The sequence below is a fragment of the Lathyrus oleraceus genome, chromosome 5 (genome assembly GCF_024323335.1).
Source record: "Lathyrus oleraceus cultivar Zhongwan6 chromosome 5, CAAS_Psat_ZW6_1.0, whole genome shotgun sequence".
Classification (NCBI taxonomy): Eukaryota; Viridiplantae; Streptophyta; class Magnoliopsida; order Fabales; family Fabaceae; genus Lathyrus; species Lathyrus oleraceus.
The window spans coordinates 595,967,208-595,985,663 of NC_066583.1; the positions used below are offsets into that span (position 1 = coordinate 595,967,208).

Consider the following 18,456-nt stretch of genomic DNA (forward strand, 5'->3'; position numbering starts at 1 on the left):
AGAGGAGATCTCAATGAGTCTAGTTTCTTATATTGCCACAATTTCTTTTCCCGGTTAAAAAAATAAAAAAACATTTCATGGTTTTTATAATTAAATTAATTATATAATACAAGCGTGGATTATAAACTCTAACTTAAGCATAAGATATTAAGTATTCCTTAATCAGCTTCTCAAAACAAATAAAACTTCTAAAACTGTAAAAAAAACAATATTAAGATACCGTGCTACACGTAATTAGTTTTGATCACATGTTATTTTTGAAGTGGATATTTTAAACGTGTGGTCGTTATAACAATAAGAAAATAAAATAGTAGACATATCACATGTATGTCCACTGTATACTTATCAGTCTCTCCTCCAATAGATTCACTTCAAATATTATTCACTTTATTTATCTTCTAGTTAAACTTTCTTAATATATAAGACACCATAACCAACCAAACACTCATACGTAGAATCAGTAGTAGTAGTAGTTAGACAAGATGGTGAGAAGCCCTTGTTGTGACAAAACTGGATTGAGAAAAGGGACCTGGACTCCTGAAGAAGACAAGAAGTTAATTGCTTATGTAACTAGATATGGCTGTTGGAATTGGCGACAACTACCTAGATTTGCAGGTATAAAACAATTATTTATTCATGTGTGTATGTTGGTTTTGTTCTAGTTTATGTGTTATCTTAGAATAATGTTTTCAGGTCTTGAAAGGTGTGGGAAAAGTTGTAGACTAAGATGGTTGAACTATCTAAGACCAAATATCAAAAGAGGAAACTTTACTCAACAAGAGGAAGATACTATCATAACACTTCATCAACAACTTGGTAATAGGTATCATCTATTCTATATCTATATATCATAATTTGGACTTTGGTTCAAGTTCGGTTACATATGGATATAATTATAATTATAATGTTTTTTCACATATTATTATTTAAATTTTAATGAGAGTTCATTTACTTTCAGTATATAGTATTATGGTTTTTTTATGATATATTTTGTTATGCAGATGGATTGTGATTGCTGCAAATTTACCTGGAAGAACAGACAACGAGATAAAGAATCATTGGCACACAAACTTGAAAAAGCGTTTTATGAAAATTAATAAACCAGACACCGACAATAATAATGGAACAGGAAACTCCAAAGACATAAATTCAGATAACCCTACAATGGAAGAACAAAACAAACATGAAGGAGTGTTAGAGAGCAATAATGGCCCCAATGTTACAACTCCATTGTCTTCAACCCCATCTTCAAGTGAAACAATGGATACTCCAACAAGTACGGAAATATCATATGAAAAATATCTTCTTGATGAGCTTCCTTTAATGGATTCATACATGGATGTTTTGAATGATAATTTTTGGACAGAACCATATATCATAGACAATTCATATGTCCCTCCAAGTGAAGAAGCTACATTATTACCTGTCTGGTTTGAACATGAATACTTCAGTCCTGTGTATGATGAACAGTTTTGGAGCCATGGAGAATAAGTTGTAGCAATGTGGGGTTTAGTTTTTTTGGAAATGAATTAGCATCTGGTGATGTCCAATATTTTTGTAATCCATATCATGTCAATGTCAATCTGTTTCTCTATCATGTAATAAGTTTATTTTCAAAATAATTTGAATAACTAATATATTTGACATAAATAGACCAAACATATTATATATTTAATGGAATTATTTTTTTTTATAAATAGAGTCAAAAAAAATATTTAATTAAAAAAACATAATATATTTTAATTTTAATTTAAGACTTTTTGACAAAATTGTAAAAAATTTAAAAATAATAAATAAAAAGTAATTGTATCTTAAAAAAAATGATTTAATAACTTATAGTTGGTGATAAAATAATTGCTAGTTTATAGCTAGTAAAAAAACTACAATTTTTTTTGCTAAAACACAATTATTAAATAATTTTTTTTTAAGATACAAGTTGAAAAGTTGAAAGTTCATTTCTTTTTGGTCTTACTAAACTTACTCTAAACTTGTTGGTAATTGATGTTATTTTTACAAATTTATATTTTAAGAAAAACATTAATTTATATTTTCCTCACAATATTTGTTGTTTCCTGAAGTAAAAAAAAGGTAAAATAAAAGAGAACCAAAACAATATCATTTATGATGAAAATCATCATGATACTCATGGACAGGAAAATCTACATAACTAAGAAAGATGGATTTGAATTAGACTAAAAGTCAGTGAACCAATTTACCTATGTTAGTTTGGTTAATGAATAATCTAGTTGAAAAATTTTAGTTAAGAATCTTACCTCGGAAAATATAAAATATATCGGTTGAACATATATATTTATATATAAGTAAGAGAAATTCACATTTTAAAAAATAATTTTGTAAAGTTTAGTAATGTTCAACAATAATAAAGATAGTATTATAGCATATTTTAAAATTAATTGGAACAATTGCTATAAAATTTCTTCTATCAAATCACCTGCCATTTATATCTACTAAACCTCTAACTATTGATAACTCACATTCTCCATTTCCTTACGCGAAACCCCACTCTCATGCTAAATACAAATGGACAAATCATATATATAAAAGCTTTAGGAAAAAAACTGAAATCCTCACTCACAAGTTGCAACTATGAGTATACATGAACTTGCTCTTAGTAGAAAATTTCTTTAAATGTCATTACTATAAATAATATATTTTATGATGATTTTTACTTCAGCAAACAAAAAATAAGGGTATAAACCCAAGGCGGGCCAAGTTTTATTTAAAAAGAAACATTTATATTCCTCGACTAATACATATAACTTAGGGGAAAATTAAATAAGTGACACGTTTCGAATTCCAACAACTGCAGTTTATGTTTTTATTTCTTTTATAACATCAATTTTTTTTTATATTTTTTTTTATATTTAAATATTAAGTCATCTATTCCTTCGGTTAGACTACCAACCGAGGAAAAAGATTACTCATGTTTGTTTATAAAAACATTCATTCATTCAGTTTTGCCTTAACCTAACTCATCTATTGTCGCTCCAAAGTCATAAACATCATTCATTGAGATGAATTGTAGACAAAAAAATTTTTAGCTATCTTAATTACTTAGGAAATCTTTCAAGGTTGTGTGCTGATGTTGTTACATTCATTCATTGAGTAAACTAATTTTACCAACTTTGAACAAAATATGTTTCTTCTCTTGCAATCTATCTCACATAATGGTGTTGTTATTATTAATTCCACCTCTTGCAATCCATTTTTATATTTGAGAATAATTTTTTAGTGTTGTCATCCAAGGTAAAAATTCAATGATTGAATTTTTTCATTGACTAACAACATTGAGAAACATATATTTTCTAATTATAAAAAGAAGATATTGCAACCAAAAAAGAAAATGGTGGATGGTAAGAAGTTGTAAGTGATATTCCTTACAGTTTATCATCTTCTTTTTAGGTATGCATTAGAAGTAATCTATTCGCTCGGGTGGGCTGACAACCGAGGGTGGACGCTCTTATTTTATTATTTTTTATTTTATATTTAAAAAAGAAATCATTTATTCCTTACCGTCCATTTATAAATTATCAACACTCCAGATATTTTTAACACATCAATCCACAGTTCTTTAAGTTTTACTTTTTTCAAACCAAATGCTTTCATTGTGAATGTTTGTCTTTCACAATGTAACATCAAAGATCGGTGTTCCTTATATAATCTCTTTCTTGTAACATGATAAATTATTATCTTTATCTAACCTTTGTTAACTTTGTACCATAAACAAATACATGTAGAACCATTTAGAATATATTGCATACATTTGGGTATGTCATAAAATTCGGAATTTGATCTTCACATGGGTTTAAAAGAATGATGATGAAGAAGCTTCAGAATTTGTCAACAAATTTGTACTTTTAGATTGAAACGAAAAATAATGTAAAATTAAGAAAATCTGTATTTTTACAATCGAGAGGAATGGTAGCGTGTTTTCAAGAAAAAATGAAAATACAGTTGTTGGGGATCAAATTCATGACCATTTAAATATTTCTCCTCAATTTGTAGTTCAATTGAGGGGTAAAGTGGTGCACTTTTAATGACAAGCTTCTTTACCTCGCCCAACAATCCGAGGTAAAAACCATTTTTCATCCGAGAGGAAATCATGTCTTCGTAGTAATGTGTAACTAGAATTTCGGGTTCAAATGTCAACAAGAAATATTGTGAACTATAAGATGACGAGGTTTCAATGCCATTCTAGGTGTTCATGAGAAAAGAGAAAAGTAGCAAAAAATTCCCAACAAAACCTTTTATGATGAGTTTCAATATTTGATGTATTCAAATGATTTACATGTGTGTTTAGTTTGATGCTTACAACAATGCTACTTAATGCACCCTTTCCATGAATTAAACAAATCATCATCTATTATTTATGTTTTTGTGTTGAGGCCAACTCTTACGATTTCCCATTGTAGAAAGGTGATTGGGAATCCTGGGAAAAATCATGCTTATGAATTTCCATGTTGATTCCTAATAAAAAGGTTCTAGAATATTAAATCTATTCTTCAAAATAGAATGAAGATATTTTTAATGATGTCAATAGTAATGTTATTTGTGCCACAACCAATGTGGATTATGTTCAAAGTGACACCAACGATCTTGGTTGCTCTGAAGGATTAGATATTAGGGATAAGTATTATTTTGAAGGTACCTTCGCAATTAAAATTGATATTGTTCCGTATTAGAATTAGAATTGATCGGTGAATGATTGATGTGGATTGCAACGGTGGACTCAAACTCCCGATATGGTGGAGAATGGGCTAACCTGTAAGGTTAGCATTCCAACATCCAAGTCGGTATGGGAGTGAGATGAAAAGAATGAGATTTGAATTTTAATTACATGAGAAACGACATGTTCTCCTTGATATATAGTCGGGAAATTATAAATGCATGCTAAGCTAATGGTGTGAGGTGTAGGAAGTCGTCTGATTGATCTTGAGTTGGCATTGCCTGCTTCCTCGTCTAGCATAGTGTACTTGTCTCACATGTGGTACAAAGAGTCATTTCACTCTGGACTATTGTTATTGGGCCTTCTAGGTAGCCCATAATAGACCCCTAAACCCTTTCATCTGATCTATAAGATGAGAGCTTTGTTGTGATTTTTTTCTTCTAGTGGCCTTAGTTTAATTGAAAATTTATGATGTGACATCATCGTTATGGGGAACTTTCACTATTGTCCTTGTTCTAGCTAGAGTGACAAATGAATTAACACGTCATTCTCCACCAAGTTTACCGCAACCTCAAGTTGGAACTAACCTAGTTCCCAACCCTGATGTTGAAATTCTTCGGGATACTTGAAGGGTCTCAAGCACTTCAGGCATTTTACCTTTGGCCTCAGGTGTTTTGGATCCTAACTTCTTGGCTCGGCCAGGTACTCGTACTCCAAGGGAGAACCATATATCCAATTCAGAGGAGGATTGCTCTTACCTTGCCAATCTGACAAACGTTATTTTCGAGGAGGAATTATCAACTATAGCATACTATACTCGACAATAATTTTCCACTTAGGCCATTGGTGGAGCCACTTATAGGGATGTTCTTATAAATGATCAACTTCGTAAGGAAAAAGAACTTTCGTAGGGTAGTGTTCATGATTTGGCGCTTCAGTGCAACATGTACATGCAGGAAGAAAAAAGACATTCTTCTTCTCTTACCGAGATAAGTGTCGCCTTAAGTGCTTTCAAATTCTCTGAATCTTTAGTTGATCAAGTAATTCTACTTGTGTGACAAGTAGTAATGAAGGACAGAGCTCTGACATTGGTGGGATCACTCATGAGGAGTTTCTTATGAATGATCTGCTCCATAAGGAAAGATAATTATTGAAGGGTCATGTATGTGATATGACGCTTTAGCATGACATGTACCTGCATAAAAAAAAGTGCTTATTCTTCTCTTAATGAGATAAGTGTCGCTATACTGATAAAATTGTTGCTTTGATTTCTTTCAAAATATCTAGATCCTTATTTGATCAAGTAAACCTACTAGTATTAGAAGTATCAAAGAAGGATGAAGTTCTGGCTTCGGTTCAAGCATCATTATGCGCTAGGAAAGAATCTCTTTCAAGAGCCCAGGGAGATCTCAGTAATTTGCATCATAAAAATATCTCTTTTTCTCAAGAGTTGGATAAAGCGACTGGCGCCATACTTGCACCTGTCTCCAATTATTTTGAGAATACTTTGTTGCGAACGAAGCATTTCTATTCTCTTTTGTGCATTTCAAGGGAGCAAGTATGTCCATACCAGATTGTTTCTCTCAAAGATTAACCATGATCTTCTCTCTATTTTTTTTAACGTTCCCGCATGATATGTCCAACTTATCAAAGTGTAGCAACCTGAATAAAAGAATGTGTATATTTGAATTTGATATTTTGATATTACGGTTACCTAATTAAGGTGTGCACATTAGATCCCGATTATGTTTCTTTGGGGCTTAGCTTTTTCTTTACGAGGATTAAACTCGAAGCTTAATGTACGTCTTTGGGGCCGTGCCCGGACAAGGGTCGATACCCTTTCCATCCTCCATTTGAAGACCTGGTTCGATGTCGACGTGTGGCAAGTCCAATGTGGCCTCTGGATTGGCTAGCTACCAAGAAGGGGCGGGTTGGTTTATGCAATTTTGTGATTTTTCTACTTTCTTTATGTAATTTATTTTGTCACTTTTTGTGTGTATGCTTTGCATTATGGGTTTTTGATTGCTTTAGCCATGTGCCTACAACGTTCATGACAATACCCCTGAGTATTTCTGGTGGGGCTTCAATTTCGTCGGTCGTACCTTGGACTCATTGTTACCTTTCACAGTCAAAAAGGAAATATATATATATATATATATATTAGTATAATATTCTTATTTATTTTATCAAAATGGTCATAATATATTATGATGATGTAATTCTTAATTGATACAAAACTATTAAAATAATCAGAAGGGCCTACCACCGCTTATTACCTCCAGGGAACTCACACCGCCTTTAGTTTGCTAAGATCAGCCATTTTATCTTGTTTGGCTCAGGTGACTAGCCTTACTTGTGGGAGGGCAAATGTTCATATATATTAACTCGGGTATTAGGTAAGTTACATTGATCTCTGTGGATTTCACTCCCCTTAATTTTTTTCTTGTTGCAAGACTTTGTAGATTTTTTTTGCTCTAGAAATATCAATGTTTATCGGGACAGGTTCATCGGGGATGCCACTGCATCTAACGGTGTTGCGAAGGGTCTGTCGAGGATACAATTGTATACCTTTTTACAAGGAACCACCAAAACCTGAGAGTCGGTTGCTCTAACATCTCTCCCTTTCACTACTGTAATTGTCAACTCCATGTAGCCCTGGGGGCGGGTCACCATTCCATTAAAGGTTTGTAGATCGGATCCCTCATAAGGCCATAAGTTTTCTTTAGTGAGGCTTATCTTCTAAAAAATGTTGAATTACATCATGTCACAAGGTCTACAACTTTCAATCAATATCTGAGAAGCGTCAAAGTGGCTAATCGTGAGTGTTATGACCAACGAAAAGATTTTGTTTGCGATTACCCTGACCTTTTCTCTATTTCAAAAACCTAGAGTATGCCTTTTGGACCATTGGTTGATGTGCATCCTCCTTTCTTTCTGACGACCAATAGTTCAACAAATTTTTCTTTCATTGTCCTCTTAGACGAGGCATTTTCTTGCAGGGCACCCCCATATGGATGCAATGTGTTCGCATTCCCATTTTTGCACTTCCTCTTCTTCATTTCTTGCTTCCTTACCATTTTTCATGACATCAATTATTTTTACAGGGGGTTTCTTATTCCTCGAAAAATTATCTTGATCCATGTTGTCATTGTTAGTGTACTTTGATAGATGGCCTCTCTTGATCAGCCCCCCGATTGTGTCCTTTAGCTAGATACAACCATTGGTGTTGTGGTCGTAACTTTTACTCAAAAGATAGCACTTTGACTTATTAGTCCGAGAAACCAAGAAGGGGTTCTTTATCCATTATTTCCTGAACTCCATGTTTCAATGTGTTTTTACACATTTTCTCCCTAGAAGTGTTGAAGGGAGTGTATCTATCAAATTAGGTGCGGGGCTTGCAGTCACCTTTTTCTTTTCGCCTCTTGGATTCCTTTTTGGATGATCGACTTGATCCAAAAAAATTCGGTTCCCGCTTTTCCCAAAGTGAAATTAGTTTCTCCTTATAAATAATAAAGTTTGAGTCATATTAAGTTTATATTTAAAGTTGTGGGTCTCCTTACACCCTAACTTCTCTCTAAAGTCAGTGTCATGCCTTAAACCTCTTATAAAAATCCAACACTTCAGGCTTTCATTAGAGCCTCCCACCACTATAGATGCTTTTGTAAAGTGGTTGACATACTCCCTTAACCTCTGATTCTTATCCTAGGTGATATCAATGAGCACAACTACTATGGTATGATTCCTCTTTTAGGTTGTGAAACGAGCAGTGAAAGTATTGCACAAGTCGATCCATGACTTTATGCTTTCATCAGGTAGATATTTGAACCAAATCATAGTTTGATCTATTTAGAGTTAGTGAAAATATTTTTTTCTTCACAACATCATTAACATGATATTAATGAAGACAATCGTCGACGTGATCCACATGCTCTTTCTGATCTCTAGTTACATCGTATCTCTGGAGCTTTGAAGGCTTCTCAAGTGACTTTAGGATCCTAATTTCTTGAATATGAACAGAAAAAATATTCTTCTATCTTTCTTTTAAATAAGTTTGCTCCTCTGGTTTTTTCTCACCCTATGGGTGACATACCTCGAGGGACTACTACCCTTTCCACATTCAGGATCGGGAGGAGGAGTTTTGTTCCTCAGGCTTCTTTGGTGGCTTGGAGATTTCATAATCTCTTTCCAGCGAGGTGCATCTAGTTCGGGGAGGGCAGTTTTATTCCTTCGAAAATTGTCTCATTGTACTGTGTTGCTCTTCGGATTTGCATGATGCAAGCTTTCTTCGATGCAAAGTAATATTTTTGTTAAAGCTTGTTAATTTTTTTTGCAGAACCATATAGTAAACATTGTTCAAAAATTCAGTAGCACCTTGTACGACAAGATTAGCTTGAAATAATTAGAAACCATGGAACTTTTCCGATCTAGGTACTTTCAATGGCGCTAAATGCATGAGTAATGGTTCTCCTGACTGAAATTGCGAAGTAAATACTAACAAAGAGAGAGGTGGAAAGACTCCCTGAGATATCTTGGATAAGATCTAGAGGTGATGGTGAGGATGAAGAATCCAAGAGAATTTGATCTCCACCTCTTTAAGGGACATGTGGCGGATCCTTGGAAGCTCGAGCGGAGGCGGTGGCGGCAGCAGCTGCTCCGCGTTATGCAGTAAAGCGATTAACTTTGGAAGTTACTGTAACTGATGGGTTTGGAAAGAGATTGGAGAAACAATACTAATTTATAATCATAGAAGATTGAGAATAGAGCTCTACAGTCAAAGCTCGAGATATATGAATTTCTAGGTCGAGGCAGCTTCAATTTAGTGAATCGAGAATGAATGTTAGAATATGAAAAACTTGGGAATCATATGTTGATTCCCACTGATGGTGCCACTATTCTGCACTAGAAATATAATTAATTGGTAAACAATGATATGGATTGCAATGGTGGACTCGAGCTTCCAATACGGTGAAGAATGGTTGCCCTCCAAGGTTAGCACTCTAACACATAAATTATTATGAGAGTGAGATAAAGAGAATGAGATTTGAATTCGAATTACCTGAGAAATCGAGCCTTCTCCCTTTTATATAGATAGGAAGTTATATCTTCTTGTTAAGCTAACGACGTTAGATACGAGAAGTTGTCTTATTGATCTTGGGTTGGGATTGCCTACTTTCTCATCTAGGATAGTGTACTTAATCCCGCACCCGGTCTGATGAGTCATTTCGCTTCTAGGTTGTTGTTATTAGGCCTTCTAGGCAGCCCAAAATAAAATATTGAGCAAAATTTAGATACTCTGAATTATGACTTTCTTATTTAGGGGTTTCGAGATTTCGGATTTATCAATAATTTTTCCTTTGAATAAGCTAAATTCTTCATTTTTCCAAATTATATTAGGTGATCAATAATAACTAGGTTGGTTTTGTTAATTCAAAAAAGGGTGAAGCAAGGGAACTCTATATCCCCAATTTTATTTTGCATTGTTGTGGTATTTTTAAGTATGAGTCGTTTTAATCTGGTTGTTAATAGGAAAATAGATCATATAACATGTACTAGAGGTTTGAGAGTTCCTATCCATATCCTCTTTGAAGATGACATCATAGTTTTTTTGTAATGGGTAATTAAAGTCTACAAGAGTCATTCAACATATTCTTTTTATAATTATGTTGGGGAGAAAATATTAGCCATGGGAAATGCAAGATTAATGCAAGTGTTATTCTCCCTTGAATATTACTGAAATAGATTTCTACCTCGATTGGAATTGAGATTTTACCTTGATCGAGTGGGTGAGATAATGTAGGGTATAATGGACAATGCACTACGTTTTTCCTCAGTCCATTTAGCCAAAAGAGAAAACCTTAATCAAAATATTTTTATTATGTAATGGTGTTTACCTTGAATGGGATTTTCAACCGTGGGAAAATCCCTTACATTTTTGAATTTTTTTTTATAATTTTATATAATTTTCTTTTAAATATGTATTATTTTTTAATAAAATATGTAATATATATTTTGTGAAATATATATATATATATATATATATATATATATATATATATATATATATATATATATATATATATATATATATATATATATATATATATATATATATATATATATATATATATATATATATAATGATTAACCAATTTACAAAGCAACAATCAAGCGAAATTAGGGTGCTTGTAATAAACAAATTCTATGAAGCAAGTGGCCCAAGGTGAAGATACATCATTCATATCTTTTTTGTGTGAATTATGTCTGGTCATTAAAAATCTATAATTTGAATAAAATTTAAATTAGGATAAAAAATCAACAACAATATTAAACGTTTAATATCCATAACAATAAAACATATATCTTTTACTAGCTAACAACAACATTAACTTTGCTTACAATAATAAAACAACAAACTTAATCCTTTTACATAACAACTAATAAATAAAGTACATGAATATGGTTAAAATGATTATCTTATTCCATGAATCATCAATGCCTCTAGAGATAATATTTAACATGTGTGCTATAACCTAATATCCACACTCATATTCTTTTGGTTAGAGTCTTTTTAAAAATATTTTTTATATACTGATTAATACACACAAAAAGCATAAGTAATACAATAGAGAAAATAAAAGAAGGTCACAAATAATACCACTTGCCTTTGAGAAAATAAAGCTAAGATTTATATTTCTCAAATCATAACACATATCATATCCTTCCACATCTCTACATGTTGAAACAAATCAAACATAAATAATAAGTATTCAAAAATAAAGTGAATATTTTAATATTTAAATAATATCACTTGCGTGCTAGGTATATATTTTATCTTTGAATCAAGTCGGTTGCCTTAAGAACATAACATAATTAGCTTTATGCTTAGGAAAAATAAATTGTAATTGATAATGATCATTGCATGAATATCCGTAATAACTAATAATGGGTAGAAAATTTAATACTAAATAAGAGAAAATACAAATTCATATATATGTACGAATTGAGAAACGATTCTAGATAACAGTCTCTTTTATGTTGAATTAACTTATATTGTAGGTAAGTTTGGATCTCATTTGATAGACGCCATATATATTGAATATTGTAGGAGTCCAAGAAACCATACACTTCTGATTTTCTTTCTACACAAAGTTGATGCACGTACCTAAATATTAACACAAAAATCAAATTTTGATGTGAGTCTTGATATTAAAAGTATTTGAGAATAATGAATATAAATTAGCATCACCCTGAAAGATGTACTTACATCCACCATAACTATAGTATGGGTATGTCAAGGAAAATAGTACCATGCACAAGATCACATTGTACTTGTATATGAATTGAGTTTTCCATTTCTTTAACCAATCTTGACAATGTTTGCATTAAATTAATTCGAGGAATTGAGGTCTTAATGTTTTTAGGGGCTGAACAAACTACCTTTCATGCTTGCACCACCTAAAATAACTTTCTCATAAAGGTCTAATAGATTTAATTTCGGTTGACGAGTAGATCAATCAATTTCAATTTCCGCACCATAAAACAACAGCAACACAATACATAATATTAAGAGCACAAATAGCAACAACAAAAAACATATATTTTTAATCAGACAAACAAAAAAGAAAGTTCCAAAACCAAACTTATACTTATCTCAATCACATTCTGGTCAAACTCTCTTGCAAAATAACTCACTCATTTTCTAATCTTTCCTTAATCCTGCCCTACATCCTCTTCTCTAACTTATCCTACAACCTCTTATCAATTATCTCTTCAATATGTTTCTAGCACATTTCCTCACACTTTGAAGATGATCCAAAATAATATCTTAGGCCGACACCTCGTCCAATACCACAAACATTCTCACCATGCTCTTGTGTTTCAATCGCTTCTACCAATATGCTATGGTGTATTTGAGGAACAAAGGCACCAACGTTGGATATTTTTTGTTTGTCTGATTCAAATTTTATGTTGTGTGTTGTTGTTGTTTGTGTTCTTAAAATTATGTATTATGTTGCTATTGTTTCTATGATGTAGCAATTGAAATCGATGGGGTACTTGCCCATCCAAACTCAAATCAATTTGACATATCTGAGAAAGTTATTTTTGATGGTGCAAGTATGAAGGGTAGTTGTGCACGTTTAGTCCTTCATATAAAGATTGAGACCCAAGAACCTCTACTTGATCCATTTCAAAGATTGACGAGCATGGTAGATGAAATGGGAGACTTCTTCTAGTACACATTAGTATATCTTTTATGGTAATTTCAATTTATATTCATTGTTCAAATTCTTTTAATGTCAATTTTTGTATTAACATCATTTAGGTACATGCATCTGTTTTGTGCATAAAGATATTTACAAAAGTATGGTTTCTTGGTCTCATATCATTTTCAATTTTTCCAACATTCATCAACTGATATCCAAACATACATAGAAAATTAGTTAATTCAAGAGGAAGGATGTTGTTACCTAGAAGCTTTTATCAATTAATAAGTATATTATGATTTTTATTTTCTCTTATTTAATATTCATTTCTTTACCCAATATTAATTATTTTGGATGTTTGTACAGTGGTCATTGACAACTAACTATTTATCCCAAGTAAAATTGTGTAATTATGTTATGCTCGTTATATTATAGTCTTGATTCAAATATGAAAGGAATTACTAGCACGTAAGTAGTATTTTTGTAATATCACGATGACAAATAACACTTTTTATGAAAAAGTTTTCACTTCGAACATGCCAAAAATCGAGCGTATAGGTTCTAGAAGCAACATGTTTGATTTTTTTTTATTTTAAAAATAACATTTCCCTCGGTTTTATAAAAAACCGATGTAATATAGCTATAAGTGAGCGCCATATTTTCTTCATGAAAAAATAATAAACTTATTACCTCGGTGTTTTTGAAAACTGGGGGAATATAGCTATAAGAGAACACGCTTCGAATCCCTATAACTGCATTTAAGGTTTTTTTTAATGATTTTTCACTTGGTGCCTTCGATCTTCCATTTTTTTCTTAGTTATTTTTTTTTCTTTTTTTTCTTGTTAATTAGTAATTCTCAAAAAATTTGTTATCAATGAAAATGAATAGGCAATAATATGAAAGGAAATATTTCATTAATTAAAAATAGGACAACAAATAACTATTCCACATATTCAAAATTCTGACTCCACTCAACTTCAATAGTATCACTATTAACTATCTCTAACTTAGAGAAAAATTTAGAAAAAACTATTCCATATGGTATGAGAAAAGTTATTTCCTCCCTATAGATGATTATCATTTACTTTAACAAGTTAAAAATGGTAAGAGGGAGATTAACTTTAATGTTCTTGGTAAGGAATAACAAGAGATGTTTGTCATCCCAAGTAAGCATTTTCAGTTGTTTCTCTCTTGGACGGAGATTTGACACTAGAAGTTGATACAAAACATTTCTAATTGGTAGTAGAGTAGCAGGACTGCTGAGATTATTGTAGTTGACATAAATTAGGTGAAGGTGATCTGTTAATAGTGATACTATTAAACACAAGTAAGCATTTTCAGTTGTTTCTCTCTTGGACAGAGATTTGACACTAGAAGTTCATACAAAACATTTCCAATTGGTAGTAGAGTAGCATGACTGCTGAGATTATTGTAGTTGACATAAATTTGTTGAATCTACAATATTAAACACAACAACCTTTCTCTTTTAAAAAACTGATGTAATATAGCTATAAGTGAGTGCCATATTTTCTTCATGAAAAAACAATAGACCTATTACCTCGGTGTTTTTGAAAACTGGGGGAATATAGCTATAAGGGAACACGCTTTGAATCCCTATAACTGCATTTAAGGTTTTTTTAATGATTTTTCACTTGGTGCCTTCCGATCTTCCATTTTTTTTCTTAGTTAATTTTTTTTTCCTTTTTTTCTTGTTAATTAGTAATTCTCAAAAAATTTGTTATCAATGAAAATGAATAGGCAATAATATGAAAGGAAATATTTCATTAATTAAAAATAGGACAACAAATAACTATTCCACATATTCAAAATTCTGACTCCACTCAACTTCAATAGTATCACTATTAACTATCTCTAACTTAGAGAAAAATTAAGAAAAAACTCTTCCATATGGTATGAGAAAAGTTATTTCCTCCCTATAGATGATTATCATTTACTTTAAGAAGTTAAAATGGTAAGAGGGAGATTAACTTTAATGTTCTTGGTAAGGAATAACAAAAGATGTTTGTCATCCCAAGTAAGCATTTTCAGTTATTTCTCTCTTGGACGGAGATTTGACACTAGAAGTTGATACAAAACATTTCAAATTGGTAGTAGAGTACCAAGACTACTGAGATTATTGTAGTTGACATAAACTAGGTGAAGGTGATCTGAGTAGACTTTGTTGAATCTACAATGTTAAACACAACAACCTGTCTCTTCACAGTTTATTGTCTTAGCAATAAGTGACTGAGTAATTGTGATAAGAAAGTCATGGTCATATGACTGGATTGACTGAGCATCATGACCAGATGTCCCAACGGAGGCATTTAACCAGAACTCTTTAACGAGATTAATGTAGATGGGTCCATGAAGAATGTCAAAGTAACCATTCAACTTTTGTTTGCGAATAATTTTCCTTGGATCAAAACATTTGTCTTTCAAATCATCGAAATCAATAAATTTTTCTTTGATAACGAACAAAAGATTTTCATCTAAGTTTGTCGAAGATATTTTTGAAGAAAAGAAAATACTTTGAAACTATATTTGAAGACATAAATAGTTTGAAATGAGACGTTGAAACCAGGAATAATGTTTAAATAAAGTGGATAATAAGAAGTAAAACAATCAGAGAAACTCAAACGCCTCCTTGAAAATCCAAAAGATATGTTACGTTTTTGAATACGATGATCATTGCTATCTAGTGATATGATTCCAATACACGTCATGATTTATTTGTTTTTATAAATAGAAATCACATATTACCTCGGTTTTTAACAAAACTGATGGGACAATCAACTTACTATCTCGGTTATTCAAAAAATCCGAGGGGAAAAACAATTTAGGAACCTTTTTTATTATTATAAATATTTTTTGTAAACTAAATGATATATCTCGTCGGTTTCCTGAATAATCGAAGGATAAGATAATCAGATTTTATTATAAAAGCACTCGTTAAATAGATTTTATCATAATCCTAACTTAGATATAACCGCTCCGAACTCGAACGCATCATTCTTTTCAGATTCATCTAACAAAATGGTGATGTAATATTCTAGGTAAATATTGCAGTTTGTAAACAAATTATTTTTATTTATTTTATGTGTAAACAATGTAATGAATTTCAATTAAAAATAATAATCTATCTTACCCCTCGATTTTATTGTAAACCGAGATGTATGAGACGCTAGTTTTGTAAATAATAAAAATGCAGATGATGGGGTTCGAACTCATGTGGAAGTTAATTTACCCCTCGATGTTTAAAAAACTGAGGTGATAAGTTGTTACTTTTCATGACGCCCTCCGTTACCTCAGTTTTGTAGCCGAGGTAAAATGCATTTTGTGTCCGACATTAAAAGTACTTTTTGTAGCGGTGTACTAAAATGTTACTTTTACTTTTGAATAATTTTTATTTAGTCTACTTTTTTTCATAAATATAAAGCTAGAGAGGAATACAATCTTATGTGTTGTAATTAAAGAAATAAAAAAAAAAGGCAAATTTTATTTTCACACATGTAAGTGCTCTTGTTTGAGACACTCTCTTAATTTTCTGTAATGTATTATTTATGTTTTGCGTGTATTAACAATTATATACAATATGTTTGTAAATGTGGAGACAACCAAACATATATATGTGTGGATATTATGTTATGAAACATATTTTGGATATTGTCTCTAGAGAGATTACAAATTCATGAAGTAAGGTAATCACTTTATATGTATTATGTTATTGTTAGCTTGCAAAATGTTTATGTTCTTGTTGTTGATGTGGAGATTGAAAGCTAAATGATGTCGTTGTTGTTGTTGTGTTATCCTAATTAAATTTTGTTCAAATTATAGTTGTTTAATGATAAGACAACATTCACACAAGAAGATATAGATGACATTTGTTCACATTGGGTCAGTTTCTTCCAGTATTACTTATGATTTAAAGTAATTTATATTGGGTTGTTGCCTAATAACCTAGATTAGTATGATGTAAATGTATGTGTACAATTTTGGGTTGGTTGTAAACAATATATGTGTTGCATTGTTGAAAACATGTGTATTCTATCACAAAATGTGTATATGAGTTTCTGTCTAAAATGCTTATGACTCGTTTGCTGCTTGTTAGAAACATGTGTATATAGGTTTTGTTACAAAATATGTATATATACATGTCAAAATTAAACTTATGTAATATAAAAAGAGAATATGTTTTCCCCCTCGATTGGAACTTGCAATTGAGATAAATACTAACTTTTCACCTAAGGTATTAATAGAAACAGAAAGAAAAAAATGGTGTGCGCATACCAGATTTGAAAATACAAAAATGTAGTTAGTAGAGGTCAAACCATGACCTATACAACTTTGCCATCGGTTGGTATATCAACCAAGGAGAAAGTGACACACTTTTTATGAAACACATCCTACAAAAAAACCCTTTTTACCTCGGCTGAAAAAGAGATTTTACCTCAGTTTTATAAGCAAGGTAACGAGGCAAATCGAGATAAAATTCATTTTTCAATCGAAATAAAATAACTTATTCCTAGTAGTGGTGAAAGAATATGATGAAGATTATAATAACTTACAACTGTTCATTTTTACCACAAATTTGTGTAGTTTTTTTTTAACTTTCTGAATATAAGAGGTTTTGGAAGAAAATATTTGGATCCAGAAGAATACCATTTTTTTTCAAAAACGTTCTCTTTATAACAAAATAAGAAGAGAACAAAATAAGATGGCGCTTTTTGTTAGAAGTGATCTCCTTCTTCATGTGTTTTTAAAGAAAATCATATGCAACTAAAATGAGATGAATATTTTTTCCTATTTTTTAAAATCAAATTTACAATGCCTTTTTAATAAGGGGTTGTTCATTCTTTAAGATAATTTTATTAAAAAATGATTTTTTTATTAAATATTTTAAGAACTTTTGTAAAAACAAAAATATTTTGTAACCTCATTGTTTATTTAAGAACACTTTTAATTTAAGAAACTTTGGATACACTTAAAAACCAAATCTAACATAATGTAAAGCCATTACGGGTCACCTTGACCACTTCCTCTTCAAATACACCATGTTTTAGAATTCGAAGTTGACCCTAACACTAATATATAAGCATAACAAATAGTCTAAATGAAATATTTACGGAAACTATTTGCTGAGAATAATAAATGTAAGTTAATTTTTTTTGAGAAATTGCGTGTGAGAAAGTCACAAATTGATTAAAAATATAAAGATTTAATTGAAATAATCTGCACATCTATTATTTTAAGATTTTGAATGCATATGTCGTGTGTTTCTCTTAAGGTATAAAAGACCATAATCCCAGGAAAGACTAATAAACCTATTACTCTTAAACCAACATAGAAATGAAAATTTGCCTTATAAGAAACATAATTAGAGGTTCACAAGTCTTCACCCTTTAAGTATTAACCCTTATAAACAATACAAGATATACTTGAAATAAAAATATCTAAAATTACTTTTGAAGAAACATTAATTTTCAAGAAAGAATGATCCAAATTAAAACCTATCACAAACTCTGAAAATTTTATTTAAAGCCTATAGATGGGTTCAAAACATCT

General features: G+C 31.2%; 1 protein-coding gene across 1 annotated transcript; it reads left to right on the top strand.

Moving 5' to 3' along the window:
• Positions 1 to 362: 362 nt before the first annotated feature.
• On the top strand, positions 363 to 1,757 carry LOC127083370 (transcription factor MYB14). The gene is made up of 3 exons (XM_051023684.1): positions 363 to 615; positions 694 to 823; positions 1,002 to 1,757. Exons 1-3 carry the CDS (start codon positions 483 to 485, stop codon positions 1,489 to 1,491), a joined length of 753 nt encoding a protein of 250 aa, XP_050879641.1. The 5' UTR covers positions 363 to 482; the 3' UTR covers positions 1,492 to 1,757.
• Positions 1,758 to 18,456: the final 16,699 nt, after the last annotated feature.

Excerpts from the sequence above, each read along its gene's own strand:
- LOC127083370 (XM_051023684.1), top strand. The coding sequence starts at position 483 with ATGGTGAGAAGCCCTTGTTGTGACAAAACTGGATTGAGAAAAGGGACC. Across the intron at positions 616-693 it reads ACAACTACCTAGATTTGCAG|GTCTTGAAAGGTGTGGGAAA; the intron begins GTATAAAACAAT and ends TAATGTTTTCAG. Across the intron at positions 824-1,001 it reads CATCAACAACTTGGTAATAG|ATGGATTGTGATTGCTGCAA; the intron begins GTATCATCTATT and ends TTTGTTATGCAG.